At 38.7% G+C, this 27,802-nt stretch overlaps 1 protein-coding gene across 1 annotated transcript in view; it reads left to right on the forward strand.

Moving 5' to 3' along the window:
- The window catches only part of LOC127621820 (potassium voltage-gated channel subfamily H member 5-like), a 134,693-nt gene that overhangs the window by 27,346 nt on the left and 79,545 nt on the right, over window positions 1-27,802 (forward strand). The window contains exons 5-7 of the mRNA XM_052095565.1: window positions 13,910-14,025; window positions 14,784-15,176; window positions 23,048-23,477. Coding sequence (XP_051951525.1) covers window positions 13,910-14,025; window positions 14,784-15,176; window positions 23,048-23,477 — 939 coding nt within the window. The remainder of the gene's footprint in view (window positions 1-13,909; window positions 14,026-14,783; window positions 15,177-23,047; window positions 23,478-27,802) is intronic.

Consider the following 27,802-nt stretch of genomic DNA (forward strand, 5'->3'; position numbering starts at 1 on the left):
TCTTTCTTCCATACAAATAAATACAAAATGTATTGATGACTTACATTGCACTATACACATATTTTTGTCCAATTGACTGCTCTCTAGAATGAAAATGTTCCTCTCCCTATAGCTACCTGCAACTGACCAACAAGTAGCAAATTATGGTTCATGGCTGTGACGTAACAAAAAATCTACTGGCTATTAAAAAAAAATGGATGAGCCCTTCGATATGTCCACTCCCAACTTCAGGTTTCAATAGGAAATACGTCAACCGCCCTCATCTAGTGATTTCATGGTTTTAAGCAAAAGAGTTACACAGATGAACAAAAAGATCTTATTAGATCTTCCAAGTAGTGCATATAGTTATATTTAATTTATTTTTAAATCCTCCCTTCAAAATGATCAATCAATAACTATGAATTTCTACAGAAAATGAAAAGACCATTACAATGCTATTTAACTGAGCATGTTTGTGTGAGAACATCCTGTGTGAGCACAAGAGCACAAGGCTGTATAATGAGAATGACAAGCTGTCACTTCATGTTCAAAAGTGCTGTGTACTGGTGGTACAGGAGAGAGCCATGGAGCATTCCTTGTATATCTGTGGATTTCTGATTGATGGGTATTGCCATTTACTCTCAAAAGCTGGGTTTCCATCCACATATTTTTATTTTTTAAAAACTGCTGGATGGAAACCCCAAGATGTGGATAAAATCTCCAAAATGTGCATAAAAAACCTATACGCTCGCTTGAGGTGGATACAGATTTTTTTATTTGAGAACAAGAAATGTGCATAAACTATGACGAAAATACATTTACAGAATAAATTCATTCAGAATTTACAAGATGATAATCATGACTCGTTCATAACTAGACAAACCAGAGAAACAATCATCGCATCTGAAATATCCAAAAGCAAGTAAGTCAAATACAAACTTGAACTTTGCCGAAGAGCAGGTTTATTGACACTTTTGAAAAATATATTATAGATCAAAGACATAAAGGCCCCGATATACTTCCAGAGAAGTTCTTCTTCGTTCAGGTGTAAAAAGAAGTTCAAAACAGCTGAGCAATGGTATACTGTTTGAGAACATTCAGACACCCGCCACACCGCTGTGGGATATTTAAATATGAGGACGCTCAGTAAAACCTTAACTAATGTGACATTAGAATTCACACTCAGTAAAAGGTGCTTTTTAACCACTTGAAGATTGTTTAAAGTAATATTTGCCATAGAAAATGCACAATTTGTCTTGTTTACATTCTGAATTTATGATGCTAATGTGCTAACACACTATATGTAGCAAAAATATGTACCAATTACACTCTGTTATTGTAATTTACGATGACACTGTTACAACTGCAAAGATTGGTGTATTAAAGAGAGTTAATGGGAAGAGTACAGACAAAAGAATGATGATAGGCATACCGTACTTTGAGCAGATGTGTGACTTTCATTGCGAAAGTACACGAGTGAAGCGGCATATAAAACAAAAGAGCGAATGGGTACTTAAGTGTATTTGAGTAAATTTGATTCCTTTGTATGATATTTTCTTGTAAAATGACTCTATGTGAACGATCGTACAGATGTAGGTAAATTTGTAACAGCTTCGTAATAACTGCACACCGATGTGTTCATGTTGACTGATGTTAAGTGACTAAACTCTTTGAATGGGAATTAGCTGCCAGCTTCAAGTTTGGTGGAGCTCCAGGCCACACCTTCCATTTGATGTGGACCAATGGCAGTAAGAAGGTTGTTTAGCAGCCGGTGAGAAGATTTCTTCAAAGTTAGCCCAGTTACAACCACTGAAACAAATGCAAAAACCTACTTTTTGATCAGATTTTGTTCTAATTTATGTCACACCTGTTCGTTCTTCGATTTCATATGAAGTAGGCCTATATCTGGGCCTTAAGGAAGGAGAAATGCACACACAGGGCTCCCAGAACTGTGTGACATGCTGTCGCTCCCAGATATGAGACAAAGTTCTTTACAGTGTTTTGCCTGTGTGCTCAAAACCGCATGTATTTTATTAATAAAAGTGTCACAGTGGCTACAATTTCGCTAGTGAAAATGTTGGTTCTTTTACACACATGCAATAGAAACGCTGCTTTATTTACACATTGTTTTTGCAATATTATGTTTTTTTTTTCTTCAAATAAATTAAATTAGCATCTTGGATGGATACATAACTGCCCTCAACCTTTTTTAACCGATGGAGATTGTTTTTTTGGCTTGTGCCTCTGCTAAACTGAATAACTTGTCCTTTGACAGTAATCCTGGCCTGCACAGAATCTCCTTTAAGACACACACACACACACACTTGAATTTTCCCATAGAGACCTGATGTCAGCTGCTGTCACGCTGTGGCAGAGCACCTGTGCCCAGCTGAGGCTGTTGTCAGTGGGTGTGTGCAGGGCGACAGAAAGTGGCATTAGAGCAGTGTATCACATTGGTATCATTCTCTCACAGATGGAAAGCCAACCAGATGGATAGACAGGATGAGACAGGGTTTAGACAAGGGACTCATTGCTATAAAACCCTCTCTATGCTAGTAGATGTGTTCTGGAACATGGTAGCTGGTTTTAAGGTGGTCTAAATCTTAGCTAGTTATTTGCTGGTCCAAGATTGTCATTAGCTGGTTTACCTGTTCCAAAAACCAGCTTGACCATCTTAAGCTGTTATGATCAGATGTTAGCTTTTATGTTGCTGGTCTAAGTTGGTCTACCCGTTTGGACCAGCTAAAGACCAGATCAAAGAAATATGGGCACAAGACTTAATAATAGTACGAGATGACGAAATCACAAGAAATAGTTGGCACATAAAATGTACGACTTTTACTCTCAAAGAGAAAATTAAACTGACTAAAAGTTTAAGCCATAACCCAAACCTAAACCTAGCAATTCATTTAATAGGGGAATATATTTTGTGTAGGACGCAAGCTAAGCTACCAGCTACTCAACAGAAAAATTAGTTAAGCCACGCTGAAAGCTTCGAGAAAGTAGCAAGTTATACTACAAGCTATACACCAAAAGTAGCTTGCTACATTTAAGCTAATTCATATTTTTTTCACATGATGTTTTTCAAAGCCATGGTACAATATAGTGCAATGCAGTATACAAGCATGCAGTATGGTGCAATATAAAATGTATGTGCATGTAAAAAGCATGTACATTTATATTTATGCATGCTACCTATACAAACCTATAGTACTTTTTTTATGTGTTTTATTTAGGCTACTACTCTTTTGTAGTAAAACCTTTACCTGCAGTGCCATTCAAGCTGTACACATGTTGAACTAATAAAGACCTTCGTCATCACTGGCAAATGATGGTTTGGTTTGGTTTGGTGAGGGAAACGTTCAACCAGTGGAATATGTAACCACATTTGTCACAGATGCTTTCTTTCTTAAAATAAAGTGCTGGATAGGAGGCGAGCTAAAATGTGATCCCTGTAATGTATCGATTTTAAATTATTTTAGTTGTTTGTTCTCTATAGAAATAAAAGTCATACCTTTTTGAACAATATTTTATGATGTGTCCATCTTGTACAAATATTACAAGTTGTCTGAAGACAATGTTGGATCGAACTAGCTATAATGTCTACCTTAGACCAGCAAGAAACTGAGAAACCAGCTACCATGTAGTCAATCTTAAGATGAGTTTAACGTAGCAGGGCTCACCCTCCAATGCACAGGTAATGCTAAAAGAAACCTGCAATTTATACCACCACTAATGGCATGTCTTTCCTGCATCGAATGATAGGTTTGCATGTTTGGCAGCTGTAGCACATATTGAAGTCTAGCCTTGCATCGTAAGCTACCATTAGAAATGGCCAGAAACAAAGTATATGTTATGAAAGCATCTACTAAAAGCATAAATGCAAATGTAATTGTTATAATGGTTTGGACTTCCTGTTTCAGTGACAAGATCAATGACTTGAGTGTGATAGCAAGCTCAACCAACCAGTCTATCAGGCATCTTTCTTTAAATAGTTAATACAGTTATGCATCACACACAATCCTTTGGCAAATATGTGCCTAAGTTGTGCCTGTGTAGAAAATATGAGCTGCTGAACACCACCACAGAACCACCAACTTAATTTAAACATATATCAGACATTCAAATCACCTTCAGTGATTACTTTGTAAATCAAAGGCTATTTGCCCTTATCAAAATGTTAATCTATGCTGCTCCTGACCCTTGTGATGCACTGATAAATATTAACATCACAATCAGATTATTAATAGCCTGTCACATGGCTTGAAATTGTTTTTTGGTAAATATGAGATCTGTTGTTCTAAAGGACCATTTGTTAAATGTCACATACCAGGTGTGTCTTCAAGATTGCTTCATGAATAGCTCATGTCCATTAACCGATGAGGGATTGCTGTTGTTGTACCTGATGTACAGAGAACCGGCATCAGGGGTTTTAAACCAGCTCTATTGGCAATAAATGACACATAAATGTTCACTCTGTACATTCTTAAAAATAAAGGTTCTGTAATGATTATTGTTCCTTATGTTCATCAAAGAACTTTTTATTAATAGTATGTATTTTTTGTTGAAATGTATTGATGTTATAAGCTCTTCAGATCAGTGTATCAGTTCTTTAAAGAAACTGTAAATAGATGGTTTTCTAAAGCAGGGGTTTTAAAAACTTTTTGATGCCAAGGGCCCACCCAAAATGTATTTCTTTGCAAAGGATCCCCGTACTGAAATATAAAGGCAGAATTATTTATTAATGTATAAATATTAGGGCTGTCAATTGGTAAATATGTTTAATCGAATTAATTACATGGGGTCCCGATTAATTAATCGCGATTAATCACATTTAATATATCGCATATACAAATATTTGCTGAGAAAGCCCCTCATATAACAATAACTCAATATATAATGATGAAATAATTATACATAAGTTATCTTAAAATATTTAAAAATTATTTATATATGTAATAGAAAATATTCAGATAATTAAAATGCATTACATTCTTGTGGCAGAAGAGTTAATCATTGATAAGACAATACAAAAAGCGGCTTTAGAATACAATCACAATTACACAATTACAACCATATTATTGAACACAAGCCAATCATTGGCATACAGTTCACAGCAATCCATTTCACAAGTGAAATTGTTAATCAGTTCGAGATTTATTATGAGGGATTGTTTAAGGACCCGTTAATTTGCACCTGCATCAGACATGCTTGTGTAGCATCTCGTTGTGCATTGCGTCATAAACATAAAATGTTTTGGTCACTGTATAAAGTTAAATATAGTTTAAAACTTAGAACACATCTTGAGATCCCTTAGTTCAAATTTGCGCTCCATCAAGTGTTTTGAATGCAAGAACGTAACGAATGTCTGTGTTGCGCTGTCTGCTGGATGGTTGTTTTCTTCACTGTATAAACTGCGCATTGCCACACAGCTGAAATTTCAATTACTGCCATCTGGAGTAAACAGCTGGTACTACAAGCTTGCATTTCTCAGGAATCTTCCTTATTATGGTCCGGAGGCATTGCAATTAATTGCGTTCATTTTTTTAACTTGTTATTTTTTATAAAATGAATCGCACTGAATTAACACGTTAAATCGACAGCCCTAATAAATATACATTATTATACAAATATAATATTTTTTCACAGAGGTAAAAATATGCAGAATTGGTTGTTAGTTCCACTGTTTGAAAATAGGCTGTTATTATAATTTAGGTTTCACTGTTATTTATAAAGTAAAATCAGTTTTTGGTGCTTATAGTGAAGCCTTTGATTTATTATTATTTATGTTTTTGCATGAGAGCAACTATTTTTAAATTAGTGGTATAATTGTGCTCGTCCCACAAGCTTCATTCCATGTGACTGTACTTTTAAACCAGCGAATACGTGTCCTCTCTCTGAGGTGTTTTAATTTCTTTAAGTTATCACCATGATATCATTGAGTGTGGCTAACCCAGAGGGCCACAAACTTCAAATTATAGCTAATAGAGAGGGAAAATGAGGCTGAATATGGGCTACATGGCAACAGTAAAACTATTTGAGATATTTCCAGAGCTTTCTGTAAACATATGATAGTTACCTGGAGAGGATAACTAACCTAGCAAAAATATTTAGCACTAAATTTAGCATTGACACCAATGTAAATTGAGAGCTAGCCAGCTTAAGTTCAAAGGGTAACATCATTAGCAATCAAAGGCCCTCAACAGGAATGAGGTATGTGTGTTTATGCTCTGCCACATACTGATGATTCAGTGCTAGAGGTTCTGAGAGCTCTATCAGACTTGAGGTGAATTAATTTAAAGTATTTAATGAATCGGGTGCTAAAACAATGCAGAAAAAAACACGCTATCAGCAGATGCAATTCATTCTTAGTGACTTTCTCCCTTAAGCCCAAAATATACTTCGGTTTTGATGTGAACGCTTCGGGTCTGCATACTGTCAAACACAAGCCTTTCAAAGTATGCATAATTGACTGAGATGATAAGTGTATGCACTCTACGACTGGTATGAGATACTGGACTAATTACCTTCAGGAGTGCCTTGTGACCCTATACAGTACAGGACTGGACTAAAGTGGCTTTAGAAGATGAATGAATGGATGGAACTTCAGGAGTTTAGACCCATAAAGATGTCTTTATAGTCCTTCAGACTCGAGTTATACAAATGTAGGTATCTCCTGACCTCCACACGCACGTACTTGACATGCACTTCCAATCTTTTGTGCCAGTTACTTCTAGCGCTTCTTCCTGAAAGCAATGGCTCAACTGTGAGTGTTGCAACCTGGTGGACCCACTTATTAGTGCAAATAGTTCCAGGCGCATTAAAATTCTGCACTTTCAGTGCATGAGCACTCAGCTGATGATGACATTTCACATGTCCTGTACGCAGAAGCCTGGCTTTCATGTCTGACCAAAGTATAGTTTGGTCTGTAAGCATAGTGTAGTTCTAGCGGGAAAACTCGCAATTGTACATCATCACGCCATTATCAAGGTACAGTAGCTCCTAAACCAGTCATGTATCAGCCATTGATTTATAAGTCTGCTTACAATCTATCACATTGCTGTTTCAGTGTGCCAACACAGCAACCTCCTCCTCCCCACCACCACCAGTTGAGTCCCGCCCTTCATGGGGTAGGCTCCGCGCCCCTGACTCCAATCTCCGGCAGGATCTGACGCTTTGAGTAGCAATTTTTTTAACCGGACTGCCAGACAGGCATTATAGAATGTCAAAAAGAGACATTATTTCCTGTTTCCTATTATTCATCAAATAAATGCCATACCAACATTACTTAAGTCTGCAAGTTTTTCTGATAGAACTAGATGCAGTGCAAACCATCAGAATGCAAGTTCTCTTTCGATTTCGGTCACTTACATCACATTGCTGACGCTTATGGGAAACTCCTCCTTGACGTGCCTGTATCCCCGCTGGTCTCTTCAGGATGCAGTGGAAGCCCTACCAGAGCGCTTCCAGACAGCCCAAAAACAGCAGCAGGCTATGAAGCATTTCCTGCCTAAATGAGGCAGTACCACTGCTCAACTCAGCCGTTCACGCTCCGCTTCAACGCAGCGCCCCCGAAAAGACAGCACTCTACTCCCCAGGCCTCAGGGCCATTTGCCCGAAGGAGCCTTTGCTGAAGCGCCGCTATCCACAGCCACCATGCCAAGGGCCCTGCACATCGGGAAAACTTTCCTCTGATCAGCCTCAGCATTCCTGATGGCTTCAGCAGCTTGTAGAGAAGTCTGCGTTGTTCACCGCGGGAAAGCCCCACCCCCCAAGCGGACTCGCACAGAATCCCTGTTCCCTCATCCCACCTTTCCTGTTCGGGAGATTGTTCACAATTGTTTATTTGTGCCAATAAAGTGTATGAAAAATTTGCAATCTGCCCGCCTTGCCGGCAGTGCGAAAAAATAAAAATACACTAACACTCACGAAAAGAGCTATGTTCCTCTTCACGCAGCCCCGCCCCTGGGCCGGGTGGCGTGCTAAGCTCTTCAGTGATTTCGCTATCCCCACTGTATGAGTGAATAAAAGCATGGGAATCCCTTTCCGGCATATCAAATTGAGTGTTAACAACTCTAAAGCACGGTTACACACTTCAGTTTGTGAGATGGCCACCGCCCTTTAATGGCATAATGCCGTCCACAATGTCATCTTAAAATGCCCACATTCTGCTTGCAGAAATTGACAGCCTGCTACAGTACAGGCAATAGAACCTGTTGAGCTCAGCATGTGCCAAAAGAGCCTTGGAGTGCCCACACAAACACATTAATATATTTGTGTCTCAGTCACACCTTAGACACTCATTCTCTGGCTACAAGATAGATATGCTCTGTGTTTCCCTTAGTGGAACTCAGCTGTTTCACTAGCGGACTGTGCACCTGGCTGTGCTCTACTAGGTCCACCTGGAGCCCTTTTAAAGGCAAAGCATCCCACTACTGAGTGATGTGAATGTGCTTGTTACCTCGCCCCCTCAGATCTGTCAGGGCGAGGTTGATTTCTTATACACTTCCTATATTTTAAGCGTTGTATCTGTATGACACAATTTCATATCCTGCCCCTTCTATACACTCGGGGTAGTTACAATGAGAATCATTCTTGAGTATCATGTGTCCTTTGTTCAGCACCGTGGTGTGATTGTACACGTTCCCATAAGCGTCAGCGATGGGATGTAAATGACCCAAGGGAACGTCTCCGGATAAGTAAACTTGCATAAGCCATGCTACCGGAAGTCACTATCAGGCGGCTCATCTGCCGCTTGCAGTCAAAAAATTCTGACTGATGGTTTTATGCCGCCCACTTATATAGAAAGCTGAGTGTTGTGCAATCAATGTCATTGGCTGAGCGGACGTGAACGTCATTGGTTCAATTCAGTTGCATTTGAATTGGCGTGATCCAAAATGAGTTCAGAAATCGAGAAAGGTGTTTTTCTCATAAACGCTTATCGATGCGATGTCTTGTTCCCTACATCTCAGGGAATTGAGGTTACATACGTAACCAGAGACGTTCTTTTAACTTGACACACCATCTTGAAAACATTGTGCTCATACAGCAGCACAATGGTCAAAGACGTCCATCTTATGCATGTTTAGATTAAAAAAATAAAAATAGTGAAGATGGTCACAAAGCCTATTTGGTGTGAACGACCCTTGCCTTCTGTGTTTTTTTATTCACTGCTGCAGTCTGTAATTATGTCTGTACAGGCAGTCTTGCAGAGCTCATTTAGTAGTTCTTTGCCAGATGTAGTGCATTTGGGCAAACATATGTTTCATTGTAGCTTACATGTGAGAGGATTCTATGTGGCTGTAATGTCCAAACTGAGACTCTTCTGGGGCTTTGCCTTGTGGCCACTCAGAGCAGACTACCTAGCAGTGTTTTTCCCCTGTAGAAGGGCTATATTTGGAAGAAGCCTCAGGGGTGGTGTACAGTATTGAGACTTTTTGCCCTAGGAGAGACAGATGGCCTGAACCATCCTTTGTTTTTCTCATTGTCTTCCATCTGTCTGTCATATGGTACTTATTTCCTTCCCTTTTTTTTTTCTTGTCATATTTTACAGCTCTTTCCCTGTCTCTATTTCTGGCCGTTGTGTATCAAAATTAAGGCTGTCAAACATTTAAATATTTTAATCAGATTAATCACATGATATGCTGATTAAATGATAGAAATAAACATACAGTATATCAATATTTGCTGACAAAATCCCCAAAATAGCAGAGGGTGGTAGCCACAAACTGTACTCAAGTAACAGTAACAGTTACTTTAAAAAAATTACTCAAGTAGAAGTAAAAGTACTTACATAAATAATTACTTGAGTAAGAGTAGGAAAGTATCCAATTAAAAGAGTACTCAAGTAGTGAGTAACTTGTTACTTTCACAAATTACGTAATAGATGTTAACTCCCCTATGTTCCATTACATAATACACATCGAACATGTACTACAGAATTATTATTATTATGAATATAAATTCTGCCATCATTCACCATCATGTTGTTCCAAATTCATATGACTTTCTTTCTTCCATGCAACACAATAAGGAGATTTTAGACAGAATGTTTGCCTGAGACACTATTTACTTTCAGTTAATTTTTTTCTCTCCATATTTTAAAAGTGAATTGTGACTGTGACTGTCAGTCCCTAACACTCTGTCTAACATATTTTGTGTTCCACAGAATACAGAAGGTTACATGGGTTTGTAACAACATGAGGGTAGGGAAATTATGACAGAATATACAATTTTGGCTGAGCTGTCACTTTAAAGGGCTAGTTCACCTCTGCTCTATAGATCTGTAAAATGTAATTGAAAGCGTACCAACATTTTTATGCTCCAAAAAGCACATAAAGGAATCATAAAAGGAATCCATATGACTCCAGTAGTTAAATCTATATCTTCAGAAGTGATATGATATCTGCTGGTGAGAAACAGATCAATATTCGTAATTTTTTGTTAGACATTCTTCTCCCTGGTGGTGATATCCATAGAAGAATGTGAATCACCAAAAACACAAGAAGAAGAATGTGAAGTGATCTGTTTTTCATCCACACCTATCACGTTGCTTCTGAAGATATTGATTTAACCACTGAAGTTTAATGGATTACTTTTATGCTGACTTTAGCTTTAAAATGTTGGCTCCCATTCACTTGCATTGTATGGACCAAAAGTAATAAAGTAATACACATCTCGGGTGGCATGAGGGTGAGTAAATGATGAGTGAATGTTCATATCCCTTTAAGAGCTATTGTCATGTCTGGATTAATTTGTCAATAAGAAGAGAGGTTTGGAAACCTTTCTAGTATTTATTATGGTGAAAACATGAGCAATGTACCACAGGGACATTATATATAATTCTAAAATATAAACCAAAGCAAGATCATGCTTTATGAATGCCTACTTTTGATTTTTCATAGCTTTTAAAGTCCTGTGTGGATTCTTAGCTCAGTGTGTTCAGTTTTGAAAGAATTTAGATCATTAGTTCTGTACAGCAATAAGAACCCAAATTTACAGACTCACCTTGAAAATGACCATCACCGTGACAAAATCCTGCATTATAATTAGGGCCACAACTTAACTCAACATGCTGCCTTTAGTTGGACCTTCAATTTTAATCTTGAAATATCCGCTTGTCTTGGTGTTAAATTAAGGCATTGTATGATGAAACTATTATTTTTTTCACTGTGCAGAGCAAAGAAAGTGTTTCACTTAGTTTGAAGAGCTTGATGCTGCAGCAGTGATGACTCGGCTTGAGTGATAGTTTGTGACAGCGTGTGAACCACTTTCATAAAAGTCCCATTCAATAATCTCTCAATAAATTATGCATGACTGAAAATGAAACCCAGTAATGTAACGACAGGAACACCTTTTTACTCTTACTTTACTTGAGTGAGAGTAAAAGTACCCACTTTTAAACCTACTCTAAAACGTACTCAAGTAAATGTAGCACGTTACTACCCACCTCTGCCAAATAGTAATGGTCCCAAGATAATTCAAAGACATTACATTATTGTGGCAGAGAAACGCAATGAATAAGGGTTGAAAACTGTTCTGTATTAGCCAGAACGTCCTGTATTTTGGTTGAAATGAAGACTATTGTCTATTGCCCCATATTTAGGGGGAGAAACACTAGAGGCTCACCAAATCATTAAGCGTCTTGTTTTCTTGTGGCAAACATTTGGCAACCCTTCAAAGAATAGACATTACAAATGCCATTTTAAAATATATTTGATAATATTTGTTGCCTATTGTAGCAGTTGTGCTGTGCTGACTGTGGACTTTTTACTGTGCCCGTATTATACAATTTATGAAGGGGTCAGGGTGCATTATAATTCATTACAAAATCATGCACCAACAGATTCACAATAAATTAACAGCTTACAATTACAGCCCTAATCAAGATCTTTCCTCACTTTTATCAAGATATTTGTTCTTCTTCCTACAAATCATGGCAAATTATTCTAGATAAACAACCAACATCTTGACTGCATCACCCCAAGACCTTAACTTAAAAATAGCCAGTTTGTCCTTTCTGACACAGAGCTGTCCCCCTCTGAAAAGGCCCGAACTGACCAGCGTACTATTTTCAATAAGTGCACATGGCTGATTTCCCCTCCTTACCCCTTCACTGAGTTTATTGTTCATGTGGAAAGATTTCTCCTCTCTGTCCCTGTTGTAATGAGGTAGAGTGGTTGCAGGAGACTCAGTGTGCTCAGTCTAAATCTGGTCCTGTAATGTTGAGTTTGAACATTAATGAGAGGTGACTTAAATGGGAGAACTGCAATGTTATTAATGTTTTACTTCTTTTCCCACCCTGTGAGCCTTTAAAAACACTGCCTGTCATTAAAGCTGCACTACATAACTTTGTGCTCTCCAGTGACATCTGTGGTTGAAAGTTAAAATGGGAAGCAATTTGCAGAAAAACACATTATGTGAATCGAGTTTGGGCTCTGCTCTTCCAGCGGATAAATCTCATGATTTCAGCTTACCTGGACATTGCCTGTGTGTGACCATTACTGGGAGATATTCAGAGCCTGAGTCATAATGTGCTATTTTCACATTGATATAATGCTATAGAAGTAAACATTTAAAACAAACACTACTTGCTTTGATGAAGATAAAAAAGCACTCCTATTTACATATTTTGAATTAATTTATTTTACACTTATAGCACTTTTCTGACACCACACTCAAAGAACTTTTACATAGAGAAAATGTATACCAGTATTATGATGATATTTTAATATGATTTTTCAAGTGTTTTATATTCTATTATGTTTGTATTGTACTACACATCAGTTTAAGAGGTGATACACGTGATATGACTGATACAAGTTCAATTGAAGACTTTATTATTATTAAATTTTATTTTACAGCCTCAGTGATTCGGGGTAAGGACATTGTTTTGAACACTGATTGTTTATGCACTCATCCATTATGGCAAAAAAAATCTCACATAGTGCAGCTTTCAGCCAAAAAGATAGTGAATGTGATTACGGTAACATTACGGTAAACAAGAAAACATAGCATGCACTTCAGTCAGTACATTTACATGCATTTAAAAGTTCGGTTTCTGTCAGACAACAATTCAACAATGATTTGGGCTCTATTTTTGTGAGTGCGCAAAGCACAGCACCACATGCTACGAGCATCTTATCCAATTTTTGTGAGAGCGCTAATGCTAAGAGCAATGTTTGTGCTAGCGCAAAGAGCAAGAGGGCATGGGTGGAAGTGTTTGCACTTTCTGTGCGTGTATCAAGATGTATCATGTGTACGACACTACCGGCACCACTGACTTTGTTGCTTTGAGCTCAAAAAGCAAAACTTCCCACCAGTTAAAGATTAATGAGGAGGCAATGACTTCAAATGAGACTCCCAGCTGGACGCAGCTTCCCTTCATGTCTCCACCATATCATAATGCTTTTCATTTTAAAGTCGTAAAGACACCATGCTTTTATGAAATGCCCCAAGGTCCACAACAGTTTCTGATTTAGAAAGAAAAGTGAATAAAAGAGGAAAGAGTACACTGGTTAGTTTTGCAACATGTAGATGGCACAGACCATGGAAAAGGGGGGATAGGTACACTTATATTCTTCCCTGTCCTAAGAAAGACTTGTTGGAATGTGATGAATGTCTTTGCAGTAGAGCTTTTGAAATATGTTTTGGAAGGAAGGGATGTGGAAGAAATACTTGTGCAATTGAGAGTAAAAGAGTTTTCTTCAGCATTCAGTTTATGTTCAGGCTTCAGCAGAGAAAGCTATTGAAGGTCTTTTCAGCTGAGGATCACGATAAAAGCAACACTTCTAGTTGTGTGTATAAGTGTTTGAGTGTTTATGAGCAAATATTGTAGATACTATAGAAAAGTATAGAGGGGCGGCAAAAAAGTGCTGCTAGTTGCTGATAGTTGCTGAAAGTTGCTTTTTGCTGCTTCTCCATGTGGCAGGATGGACCAAGTTTGCCAGGCTGACCAGGGCATTAACCAATAGCCGGAGTACACTGCAGCAACTAACGCCTATGGAAAAGACTGAGGTCAGCCACAAGCATTCAAGATTGGCAGAGGTAAGTGTCACACATTGCCTTCTATTGTTTCTATACTGACTATATCCCTGCTGAAAAGACCAGCATTGCTGGTCACCAGCTTACATTTTGGGTGCTGATCCCAAAGCATGGGATGCAGGTGTGCTAATGTCTGCACCAGGCTTATTAAAAAATCTTCAAACCAGCTTCACCAGCTAGGTTTTGCTGGGAAAAAGCATTGCTATGTTGGTCCACCTGCTAGGTGAAAAAAAGCCTAGACCATCATGGGACTTGATAGTTACACTGATCTTTTTTAGCAGGGGTGATATTCTCTATCTTCTAACCCCTGAACCTAACCCTCACAGAAACATTACTTAATACATTATTTAGACACTGTTTACTGGATTATGATTCTTGAGCTGTTTTCCAAGTTGATTGGTTGAATGTAGGTGATTTCAGGTTTTACTATCCTTGTAGGGACATTTGGGCCCCACAATAGTTGCATTTCCACTATCAGGCCAATTGAGGGCGTGAAAGTGCATTCCGAGGCCAGTTGTGTTCCCACTGTCACTTCTGGGGGACCAGATTTAGAGATAGAGGGTTATTGTAACTGGGTCTGGGACTGACTCAGAAGTACCCAAGCACACTGTAAAAACAACAACAGAATGCAAAGGAATTCAGAATGTTTTATTTGCATACTTGTTCTAGCAAATTCCTAGTTCCCATTGTTTGTGTCTTAGCGCTCTCTCTCTCTCTTCATGTCCCTTTTTCCCATATTCATTAATTGTCCTGTTTTCTAGGCTCTTCAGCTGGGCTCTGACATCCTTCCTCAATACAAGCAAGAGGCTCCTAAAACTCCGCCTCACATTATCCTGCACTACTGCACCTTTAAGACCACTTGGGACTGGGTCATCCTTATCCTCACCTTCTACACGGCCATCATGGTGCCCTACAATGTCTCCTTTAAGACCAAACAGAACAACCTGGTGTGGTTGGTACTGGACAGCGTGGTGGATGTCATCTTCTTAGTGGATATTGTGTTGAACTTTCATACTACTTTTGTGGGACCTGGAGGAGAGGTCATATCAGACCCAAAGCTCATACGCATGAACTACTTGAAGACCTGGTTTGTCATAGACCTGCTGTCTTGCCTACCCTATGACATCATCAATGCCTTTGAAAATGTGGATGAGGTAAGCACAATGTTTAAGTGATAAAGAATCATGTCTCCGCCATTCTTTGGGCAATAGTCATCATATTTTAAGAGGCTTGTTTTGCTTGGCAACAGTGCGGAGAAATACATTTTAGCCGGCCATGTAAAACAACAGTTTTAAGATCAAGCAGAAGCCACTGTCAGCTGGTTGCACTGGCAGTCAATTGAACAAACGAGCATGCAATTGGTAAGTAGGCATCCAAATATGGCTAGCACCTAAGTAATATTCATGAACCAGGCTGATAGTGTTTATAATATGTCCAACCCACTTATTACTGTAGATCCTTTCTATGCCCCTGGAAAAAATGTATCTTCTGTTTCACACTGGTTTGGAAAGGTTTTCCATCACATTTTATATGTGAATAGATAGTGTAATCATTCTGTTTCATCAGCATTGAATCTCTACCTATTTAGTTGTCTCTACTGTCATAATTACTTTACTGATTACTTTAGTGGCTTGAAAGGATGATTTAACAACAAAAGACCTTCAAACAATCTACTGTGTGCATTATGTCTTTCATTCAAATTATTGCTGAGCAAAACTTTTTTGTGTGACATTTGTTTTACAATCCATTTGATCAGATATAACATACATCTCAATGGTCGCAGATGAACCCCAGTGAAAAGGCACAACTCAATAAATCTTCTTTATTACAACTGATCTAATGTTTATGGAGTGTTCCTCTGCTTAGCTCTTGCATTATAATTGACCCTCCTCCATGTTTCTAAAGTTGGTGATTATTCATCTATTGATCTAGTTTGTGGTTACTGTTGGCACAGAATTTCTCCAGTATGGATTTCTATCGCTTACTGAGAGGACAGAAATGCTGCTTGTGTGCATAATTTTGTGTGTCAGTACCGATTTATTTTCCTAGTTGAAAAGAAGCGTGATTTAACAAGACCCCCCACCATTTCTATATTAGCTCTACTTGCTGAAACTCTATTGACATGAAAGGTATATCCATTATTGCCATCTCTTTCCATATCAGTGGTTGCTTACAGCACTGGGCATTAGCCTAAATTATTTCAACCCAGCAAGACAGTTCAGTGATAATTGCGCTGGTTGAATTCCAGAGCCTGTGTAGATTTGCCTTTAAAGTAGAGACTAGGATGGACTGGCTCTCTCAATGGAAGAATAAGAGGTCTTGTAATATCAGTTGTGTTTGTTTTTGATGACTGTCCATGCTTAGGCCTGCTTTGGTATATTGACACCAAGGATTCAGCATTTGCCATGTTTGCCAAGTCTGTGGATTCCCAACGGAATTGGGCTAATTTAAACTGTGTCTGCATGTTGATTTTTTGTTCAGCGGGTTTTGACATGTTTTATACATTAGGTCTCTGACTCTACCCTGGCTCATTTACTTGGTTAAATGATCCGATAGCAAGAAACGCACATATGCCTTCAACTGTATAGAGCTGCTGTTGTGCTCGCAAATGGGGTGCAAAGAGAGCGCATGCAGACACAGACACTCAAGTGTAAGTGCACTTTTCTCTCTCACAAGTTGCGTTGTGTTTGGCAGTTGCTGGCGGATCATTCTACATTGATTAGTGTGTTCAGATTTTTCAGAATGATTCACGGGCTTCACAGCAATACAAGTGTGAAGACATGTAAAAGTACTCAATATGCTTTCTTGTCTCTGCCACTTTGTATGTACTCGATTGCTGTCTGTTCCCTCAGCACGCACATATATGCCAACTAAATGTAATAAGTTTGATCAATTTAAAGTTATGTTTACAATGCAAGTAGTGACAGAGCAGAAACTATAAACAGGATTATTGAAAACTATTCAGTGTTTATAATCATCTGAACACTGTACACATAATAATTGTTATTGAGCTCTGCATTTGTGTGCTCAATAGGCCTAAAAATAAGGGGTAAACCTGAAAGTGCATTATAGGGACTGGAAAAAAGTGTATTAGCTACTTGAGTGGTTTATTTTGAGTTCTGATATTGGGTTGGTTTTTGAGCTAGTTTTATTAGTAATTTGGCTAGTTTTGACTGGTCCTTGGGATATTTTTGTCATGCAGGCCTGGCAACCCTGGCATTTGCCAAATGAGTGGATATTGTGTTTTACTTAAGCTGTGGTGGTTAAAAAATATGTTTGCATGATTAGTGCTCTTGAATCAAATTATAGTGTGCTAGTATAAACTCTTAAACACCTGTATTTTGAGCATAAAGCTTCTTTGTTTTTATTATTATATTTTATTTAGTTTTATTTTACTTGAGGCAATAGTCCAACTAATAAGGAAATCTGAATGAGAAGTGCTAATTAAAACAAAACTTAAGTCTAATGACTGTTGAATATTTAATTGCTGTGGCAGTGGACAATCAGAATTGAATAACATTTTACATGTAAGGAAAAGCCACTATAAACTGGCTTGACCAGCACAGTTCCATTACAATTCAGTACACTCTACATTGCGTCATGCTGATGCATATGGGAAATTCCTTTTCCGATGACCTAAGGGAAAACCTTCTACAATAAAATTCTATGATTGCTCATGGAGTTAAAGCTCCGCCCTTCAGGGCATGACGCTGTCTGGTATATAAGCGGGCACGAAAACACCAATTCTCCGAATTTACTTCCTTCAAGACAGCGATTCATAAGCCCACTATATTCATTGCTGTTGAAATACACAAGTCAGCGGACAGAATCTTCACAAGTTTAGAAGACTCTCCACTCCCCTGCAGTGTTCCGGCGGACATTCTACACTTCGCCGTTAGACGCTTGGTTGGTGAACTGGTTCTCGCTTCAGGGATACACCTACTCCACTCAGCGCTTGGCCTAAGTATACTTTATTGCAATATCTGCTATAAGAGCTTCTTATGTGTTCACATCTTTTTAAAGATGTCATTCCGTAAGTGTTCCTTATGCGAGGGGCACATCCCGCTGTGTTCGCTATCTGGGCCACGGTGATGCAGAGGCAGCTGTCATGGAGACAGACTGCCCTCACTCTGAGGGCATGAGTCTCAAGGCGCTTTGATTGCAAATTACCCTCGTTCTGAGGTACGAATTCAGCCTCCCGCACCCTCCCACCCACCTCTTCTGTGACTCCCGAGGGATCACATGAGGAGGCACGGCGGGGCTGCAAGGTCAAGCAGGACGAGGTGGACCTCGAGCCAGCACATGCCCCGCGAGCCCCTCAATCTCCATGTACTGTGCCTGTGCCGGTACAGTATATGCATGACGAGCTTCGGCCCTCTGCAGGAGCGCACAACCTCATCGCGTTTGGCGGTTCTGATGCTGGGGATGATGTTATGTCTCTCATTACATCTGACACTGGCGAGTGGTAAATGGATGGATATCGCCACCCCGTCCCCCAACGAGGGCAAGGAGCATGCAAGTGCCACTGACAAGGAGATGCTTTGAATGAATGAATGAATGAATGTTAAATTTATATAGCGCTTTTCTGACACTACACTCAAAGCGCTTTACATAGTGATTAGGGGACTCTCCTCAACCGTCGACCTGTGCAGCATTGACCTGGATAATGCGACGGCAGCCATAGTGCGCCAATACACTCTCCACACACCAGCTATTGGTGGAGAGGAGAGAGGAGTGATAGAGCCAATTGGATGGGGATTATTAGGAAGCCATGCTTGATAAGGGCCAATGGGGTAATTTGGCCAGGACACAGAGTTATACCCCTACTCTTTTCAAGAAATGTCCTGGGATTTTTAAAGTCAGGACCTCGGTTTAACGTCTCATCCAAAGGACGGTGCCTTTTTACAGTATAGTGTCCCCATCACTATACTGTGTTATTAAGGCCTACACAGTCCACAGCGTGAGCCCCCCCTGCTTTGCGTCCTTTCAAGGGCTGTTGAAAAGCTTGTTCTCAAGTAGTCTGCTCCAGAGGAACCATAAAAATCTCACCTTGATGAGTGGTCAACTCTTGCATTTAACCAACTTAAAACAGGAGTATTTAGGAAACCTGTTTTAACTTTTTTCTTTTCATTTTTGCAATTCCGTTAGGTGATGCTAGTGAAAAAATCTGAAAAACTTCACTGTCAGTTTACCCAAAACTGAAAATTCTGTCACTGGTATGTTGTTTCAAAGGCATAACATTCTTATAACTTTCTTCCATACATTTTTTTAAGAATGTTGATCCTGCTTTTTCCCATTCAACGGAAGAATACACTGACCAGACAGAAATAATGAACACAGACACTCACACAGTAGCGGCAGCGACCGGAGGGCAGATGTACAGTGGTTGTGGCCTGGGTGTGCATTTTTCAAACATAACTATCGAATGGCTTCTATTCATGTTGCTTTTTCCCTCTTTTTTAGAGCTTGACAGCCTTTTTGGTTACTGTATGCTTCATGTTGTATCCAAATTAGCAGTACACACTTTTTGCAATATATCTTCTTATGTGTTCTATGAAAGAAACAAAGTTGGATTTGTAACAATATGAGGTTGGGGAAATGATGGCAGAACAAATTTTTGGCTTAACTATTCGTCTTTTAACCATTTCAAATTTTTACACCTTTTTGCCTGCTAAAGGATTGGTTCACCCAAAGATGAAAATTCTCCCATGATTTACTCACCTTTAAGCCATCCCAGATGAGTATGTCTTTCCTTCTTCAGCAGATCCGAAATGAAGGTTTTTATAAGCACATTTCAGCTCTGAAGGTCCATATAATACAAGTGAATGGGTGCCATCAGGCTGCTGGCTTTTTGACAGTCCAAAAGGCATATTTAGGCAATCCACACAACTCCAGTCGATCAATTAATGTCTTCTGAAGCAAATCGGTAAATTTGTGTAAGAAACAAATAGATAATTAAAGTTATTAACTTTAAATCGTTGCTTCCCCCTAGCGCTATTTTGCTGTTTGAAATGAATCAACTCTCGCATGACGTTTGTTCCTCTGTGGTAAACAAAACACGTGCTTCCATTTTCTCACGTGAACGTGCCATCATGCTTATGTCATGCGATAGCTCCATGATGGGTTGACTGGTTAATTATCTATTTATTTTTTACACAAACCTTTCAATTTGCTTCAGAAGACATTAATTGATTGACTGGAGTCATGTGGATGACTTTTATGCTGCCTAAATTTGATTTTTGGACCATCAAACAGCCAGCAGCCTCATGGCACCAATTCACTTACATTGTATGGACATACAGAGCTGAAATGTGCTTATAAAAATCTTCATTTCGGTTCTGCTGAAGATGGAAAGATATCTGGGATGGCTTAAAAGTGAGTCAATCATGAGAGAATTTTCATTTTTGGATTAACTATTCCTTTAAAACAAAGAAAATGTCCATTGTTGTTATGGAACATTTGATTGTTAGATAAAACATAATATTTTAAATTAGCGTCATGTTTTGTCATGTCCCGCCTGCATACAGTATGTTTTGTTCATACTAAATACTTAATTGACACATTCAGTGTACTGCTGTCCTTATCTAATAACTGTAAATGGATCTCTTGAATGTCCAGCTTGGTTATTATTAGAAGCATGTGCGAGTGCAGTTTGCCATGGTGTTTTAAAAGTGAAATATATGCCTCTGTCTTTCTGACTTAGGATCCCATTGCAGACCCTTCTGCAGTGGGCCACTTGCCAGCTGCGGCCCACTCTCCACGGAACACAACACGTGCAGAGGACTCAATGCTGCCTGTAAGTTCACTCTCTTTCTAACTGCACCTATCTGCTCTTTTCTTGTGTTGTTTGTAGTTCCTTGGCCCCAATTTCTCATTTGTACGACAGCACTAACCTCTCCCCTTTTCAGTGCTGATCAGAGAAGCTCTAATGGCTCTCTAATTTATGCAAATGTTGCTTTGAATGCTGCACCCCTTAGTGTGTTTGTTTATCTTAAGTGATTTTAGATGCGAGTCAATTCAAATTAGACAGCACAAGCATAATTCCCCTTGTCCTGACACACGGGCACACACTGCATGTTTCATAAATAGCTATTAAAATTTCGATTCCATTATCCCTTGATACAACACTGGGGTCCTCTCATCTAACTGAGTTATGAGCACACATAACCTTCTAATGTTCACATATAATAGTCAGGTAAACAGAACAATTTCACAGCTACTCATCTGTTTGGTTCAGGTTCCCTTTACAGACAAAGACAAAGACAAAATAATGTTATGGTTCACTGAATGCTAAATAAGCGCAGATGCAAATTAGATTGAGGCCCCTAAAATGATAAATTACTTGGAAAAGTATCCACTAGGAGCTGCACTGCCTGGAGAGTTGACTGTGTTTGCAATATAAGCATCGCTTCATTGCTAGCATAATAAAAGCCTAGGTCTTCATGCAATATCGCAGAATAAACACATCTATTTTTACCTTCCTTCCTCCATGTCAGTGTCTAGGGAAAATGTTTCTTTCAGGAACATAAAATATGTTTGAGAAATTAGCCTTTTGATTACATACGTGACTGCTGGAACAAAAAAGCAGAAATCCTTTGCGGAGGATGCTAATTAAACCTGTGAGGTACACATCACAGCCACTATTTATAAACAGTTCTGGGCTGACAGTCTGTCTCCAAATCTGTTGAGGATACAGCAATTAGGTATACTTAATTCATCTCATCCCGTTATTTTCACTGTGCCTTCTTAAAAAGTGAATTCCATCAAGTGTGTGCACAGAACCTGACATTCCATTTTGTCTTCTAGAAGCTCCAAAAGTTCAATAAAATAGGCTTATGTTCAATGTTATTGAAAATGAAATGTATACTGAACAGTATATTGACTTCAGTAAATATATTGACCAAAATGAAATTTTGTAGTGTCCATTCAAGACCAGATTACAAGACCTGTAATCTGATCAGGTAAAGTTGACAAGCAATGTTTAAGCTTTTGTTTATACATTAGAGATACAGTGCAAGTGTGTGGGCATAGCTCATTTAAAGCTTCCTCTTTATTTTACTTTCTAAGCCAAAGAAGATTACATTAAAATCCAGCATGCCAAATCTTGACAACATATATCATACTTGAATTATCTTCTTAAACTTAAAATAATTGGCCTAATCAATAAAAACCTAAGATTCTCCTTCGATGTGTAAAGTAGAGGTGTATGATCTGGTGCATGTCCCCTTCTCCTCCTTTGAAAGGTTTAAGATCAAAGCGGCTATAGGCTGAGACAGCAGGTTTGTGTGGATCTACTACACCCATTAACCTGGAATTATTCATGTTGAAATGGAAGAACATGTGAGATCTCATCTTGAAATCCTGAATATTTGTATGTCTTGATCTGTGTTCACTAAGCCTTTAAACTGTATGTGTATATCCATCCGTCCGTCCGTCCGTCCGTCCATCCATCCGTCCATCCATCCGTCTATCCATCTATCTGTCTGTCTGTGTGTCTGTCTAGTGTATATGTTTGTTCTTAGCCATTGTCTAGAAGCTTGAAGCTGTAGGTAATAACAGTACTCTCACTGGTTATTATTTTTCTTCTTATGTTCTTAGTATTTCTTTAGGGCTGTGCTTAAACGATCTTATATCGATATATCACCATTCTTTTTCTCACAATATTGCATTGATAATTGAGATAATTGAATACATTTTTTGCAAAGTAGTTTTTGTGTTCATTTATAGCATTTTCTACATTTCAATTAATGCAAAATTGGTAATCTAAATAAGCCTACACTGAAACTGGCATGCGGTCAGATCTGTGGTACTGGACAGAATTTCTCTCATGTTTTGCAGCTGTTTCAGTGATGATCAAATTATGATATTGTGATGCATTCTGATATGTTCTATTGTATTTTCATACAAACATATGTATTGTGATGTGTATTGTACAGTATCATGAAGTAGATGGTGATATCCAACCCAAGTAATAGCTTATGCTCTTACCATCTCTGTTGATAAACTCTTCTTTTTTTTTCACCAGGGTCTAAGCAGCCTCTTCAGCTCACTGAAAGTGGTGCGATTGCTCCGCCTGGGTCGAGTGGCACGCAAACTGGACCATTATCTGGAATATGGTGCTGCTGTATTAGTTTTACTTGTGTGTGTCTTTGGCCTGGTGGCACATTGGCTGGCCTGCATCTGGTACAGCATAGGTGATTGTGAGGTCATTGATGAGGACACCAACAGCATCAAGACGGACAGCTGGCTTTATCAATTAGCTATTAGCATTGGTATGCCATACCGGTATAATGCCAGTGGCTCTGGCCAGTGGGAAGGTGGTCCCAGTAAGCACACACTCTACATATCTTCTCTCTATTTCACCATGACAAGCCTCACCACCATTGGATTTGGAAACATTGCTCCAACTACGGACGGGGAGAAGATCTTCTCTGTGGCCATGATGATGGTGGGATGTAAGTACCATTAAGTAGTTTCCATACTTCATGAATGCTCTATCTAGACCAGGGGTAGGCAACCTATGGCTCGTGTGCCAGCATTGACATGCGGAGGGGTAATCACTGGCTTGCCAGCAATGAATACCCAATAAGTCGTACAGCTCGCGTAGTGAACGTGACATGAAATTAGTGCCCTGATCAGTGAGGATTTCTTTCAGAATCTTGAAAGAGTGCCTCCATAACACAACATGCTGAGATGTTGTGCTTTGGCTCTGCTTCCAGATATCGCATTGTGTAGTCCATCAAAACCAACACAAAGCGATGCCAGTGTGCTTACCATTCCATACCAACTCTGTCAGTGGGAACCTCGATCAATAGAAGACGGTGCAATGGCCTTGAAATGGGCCATGGGATGGTTTAGTGTTTTCCCCTGTCCTAAATGACCTGCCATCAGAATAGGCACAACATTGTTAAAAATTTTGGCCTGGAACAACATTTCCCGATGGCTCTTTGGTATTAACAACTGGGTTGTATCCTCTTTTATCTGAGCTTCCTGCATCTGTCCTGCATCCGGATATGTGAGTGCAATTCATGGCTGAAGGCGTTGACCATCAATTACTCTCACTTGGTCAAATACACGCTTAAGAATCTCGTCTTGCTTCTGCTCCAGAGATACATCCCCATGTACCTAAGGGCAGGGGAAGCCGAGGCTTTTGACCCTGAAATAGAGTAGTGACGTCACTACAGGATAGTCATATATAACCCTGTGCACACACCTCACCCTCACCTGATTATTTACATCCAATGCCCCATTTTGAACCAAGCATTGTTGAATGGAGGTTTGGTTACAACCTGAATCCACCAAGGCTTGGTATGTACCCCTTTAATACTCATGGGTATTTGGTACATCGTTGGTACAATAGGTGAGCAACATGTGTGTACATGTTTGTAGTTTTGAGAAAATAACGTTTATGCAAGGTTTTTCTAAAACTAAACTTTTAAGTCATTGGAATAAGCCCTTTAAAGAATGGGATCTTGTAGCCTAGAGTTTTTGCTACAAAATGATGTGAAAAATATCCTGATCACTCATTCATACAAAACAATAAAATAATTGAACTTTTGTAAGACACTTTTAGGGTTAGAAAGGTCATATGCGAGGAGGCATGAACTATAATGAATATTGATTGTAATTCACACCTGAGGAGACAAAAGACCCCTCCCCTGGGCCCATCACTGAGGAATGTGACAGAAAGAGGATGGATGTGAGGAGATTTAATGATCAAAATCAAGTTTTAAGTTAAAAGAAGTAATCTGGCTATACATTTTCTTTACATAAAGACCTGCACTACCGTTTAAAAGAAGTCTCTTCTGCTCACCAAGGCTGCATTTATTTGATCCAAAATACAGTAAAAACAGTGATATTTTGAACTATTGTTACAATTTAAAAGAAAAGTTTTCTATTTGAATATACTGTAAAATGCAATTTGTGATCAAAGCTGAATTTTCAGCATCATTACTGCAGTCTTCAGTTTCAAATGATCCTTCAGAAATCCTAATAATATGCTGATTTTCTAATATACCATTTGATTTGATCGTCCCAGAACATTAGAGAATGAATGGCATGCTCTGCTGGTGGGTGTGATCACATTAGAGATAAATCGCTGAGCCAGGTGAAACTGTACATCGCTTTGTTTCATACAGATTACATTGCAGGAGAATATTTATTTAAAGGTAGACATTTTAAGCTTTCTTTAGACATATGTTTCATGTACTATATGATAAGTATTTGTGGAGTTTCAGTAAAAAATGTTTACGTGTATCAGATATATGCTCGCGAACCCAGAAACTGCTTACAGCTCACCCTTTTTATTTTCTTTATTTTACATAAGCACAAGGTTTTATTGTTATTGTGAGTGTACAAAAATAAAAGTAGACACTTTAAAGTCTCTAATGATGTCTTACACTTATCTGTATGCCCCAAAATGACTGAGAATTTTATGTTGTTTCCGCTGTAATGACGAAAAAAATCCAGCAGGACGTGCCGGCATGTCTGTCGACCCCACGGACAAAGAGGGTTAAATTCACTTGCATGATCAAGATTATATATTATCATAATCATCTGTTTTTTTTTTCAGAAATTTTTCATTCGAACTGTTATACTGATAATATCATTTGTAATGAAAAATAAACTATTAAATTAGAAAAAAATGCAAAATACTCATACTTAGGAAAATTGCAGAAATTTGCACATTTTTTTTTATTTAAAAAGATTAATTATTAATTTTTTTTTTAAATTAAAAATGAAATCAAGATTACCACCTAAATTCAGTGAGAACTACTGATGTAGACTGCTTGGATCTCAGACAGTCACTTTTCTACAAAGGTATCCAATGTAACCCCGTTGAAAAGACCAGCAATGTTGGTCGCCAACATATGTTTTTGATGCTGGTCCCAGCATTAGATACTGGTGTGCTTGTGTCCCTACCATGACCATGCTGGTCGACTAGCAATATCAGCTAAGTTTTGCTAGAGAACAACTGTAACATTATTTCTGGCAGGCAATGACAGGCAGACTTAGATGATGGTGATGTGAAGAACCCAAGTGCAGTTTATTAACAAAGCGCTATTCAACAAACGTGCATTCAAAACATAACAACTGAACTGGACTGGACTTGGTTACACAAAATAATACCTGTCAAAGGACCATAGCAAACATGAGGGTTTAAATACACAGACATGGGTAACAAGTAAACAAGACAACCAGTAACAAGACTGAACTAATAATAAGACAATGAAACATGAACCAATGGCATAACAGACCTGATAACAAGACTCAGAACATAAACCAATGAGAACAAAACACATAAACAAGAGAGGATCACATGAGGGAACAGATCACATGACATGGCAATGAAACAGGAATAAACTTTCAAAATAAAATACATGAAAACAAAACATGAACAAAACACATAAATATGACAACAACATAGCTATGCTGGTCTAAGCAGGTCTTTTTAACAGGGAATACATGTAAAACAGCAGTAGGAGAGTGCTTTTTGCATTTAGACCAATCAAGGCATGTTAAAAACCTTAAGTGCTGTTTGAAAGCATTGCAGACACATTTATAGGTATCATATAACATTATACAATTTGATATATTACACATTTCTGCCCTAGCAGGCTTTCTATCTATAATAGAATTTGCATCATTTCCCAACAAGACCTGCATCTTTGAAAACATTTCCTGAAACAATTCCTCTCTTTCTGAACTGCTACATTAGATTAATTCATATTCATTAATACTTGTGTACAGGCTTTAAAACACCTCAAAACATATATTAACACCACTGTTTGCTCTTGGTTGCCTAGTCTCTTGCCATTATCTTCATAGTACCTTCTCCAAAGAACCTTAGGTACTCCAGCAGTAATGCTGAACAACTACATCAGTAATCCAATAGAGATACACAGTGCTAGCAGGTAAGATGAGCTGTGACTAAGCTATTACTGATAGCATTTGGTTGAAGCAGTAAGCGAAAGGCACCCAGGAGGCTGACAAACAGCTGTGAGTCAGCATGGAAGGATGGAACAGCTCATTTCATAACACAGTTGTTCAGGAAAGCTATATTGCTGAGAACTGTTGAAAAATTAATTGGCAGTTATACCTCTACATTAATCACGTGAGTAGATGCGCTGCTTCACTTCAGTCAGGCTGTGCGGATGACAGCCTACATTCCATGTTTCATTTATTTATTTTTACTGTCAGAACTACATGTAATACGAAAAACACCACTAGTAATCCTTGTTATTTCCAAACCAGCATACAGGTACACACTCCTTAAGCCTTGGTCACACACAAAAATTTAATTAAATGATTAAAAGAGAAAACATAAAACCACATCATGGGGTTCAAAAATAAAGTTTTAGGATTTTGCAGATCCGATTCACCAAAAAGGTTTAAATAGTTGATTGGCTTCTGATGCGTGAAGGGCTTGCATGCGCAGCGTGAGTCTCGTCATACTCCCATTTAGCTGATGAAAACACGTTGCGTGATCATGAGGAAGGATTACATCAAGATGTAGATTGGAATGCAGGTGCGAAAATATAATTTTTTAAAATGTATGTCATTTCTTATTTCATGACATATTTAAGATTCCACACAATTTCGTGATCAATAATCAAATAAGCAAATTTGTGACATTAACTGTAACTCATTTTGAACAAAAGGACAGATCTTTCATTAAAGCACTTTCACTCAGTGCTGGACTGGTAATCTGGCATACCATGCATTTTCCTGGTGGGCCGATGCACTTTTAGGCCGATCAGGGGCATAATGGCCATCGGGA

This window comes from Xyrauchen texanus, chromosome 28, assembly GCF_025860055.1.
Source record: "Xyrauchen texanus isolate HMW12.3.18 chromosome 28, RBS_HiC_50CHRs, whole genome shotgun sequence".
Taxonomy (NCBI): Eukaryota; Metazoa; Chordata; class Actinopteri; order Cypriniformes; family Catostomidae; genus Xyrauchen; species Xyrauchen texanus.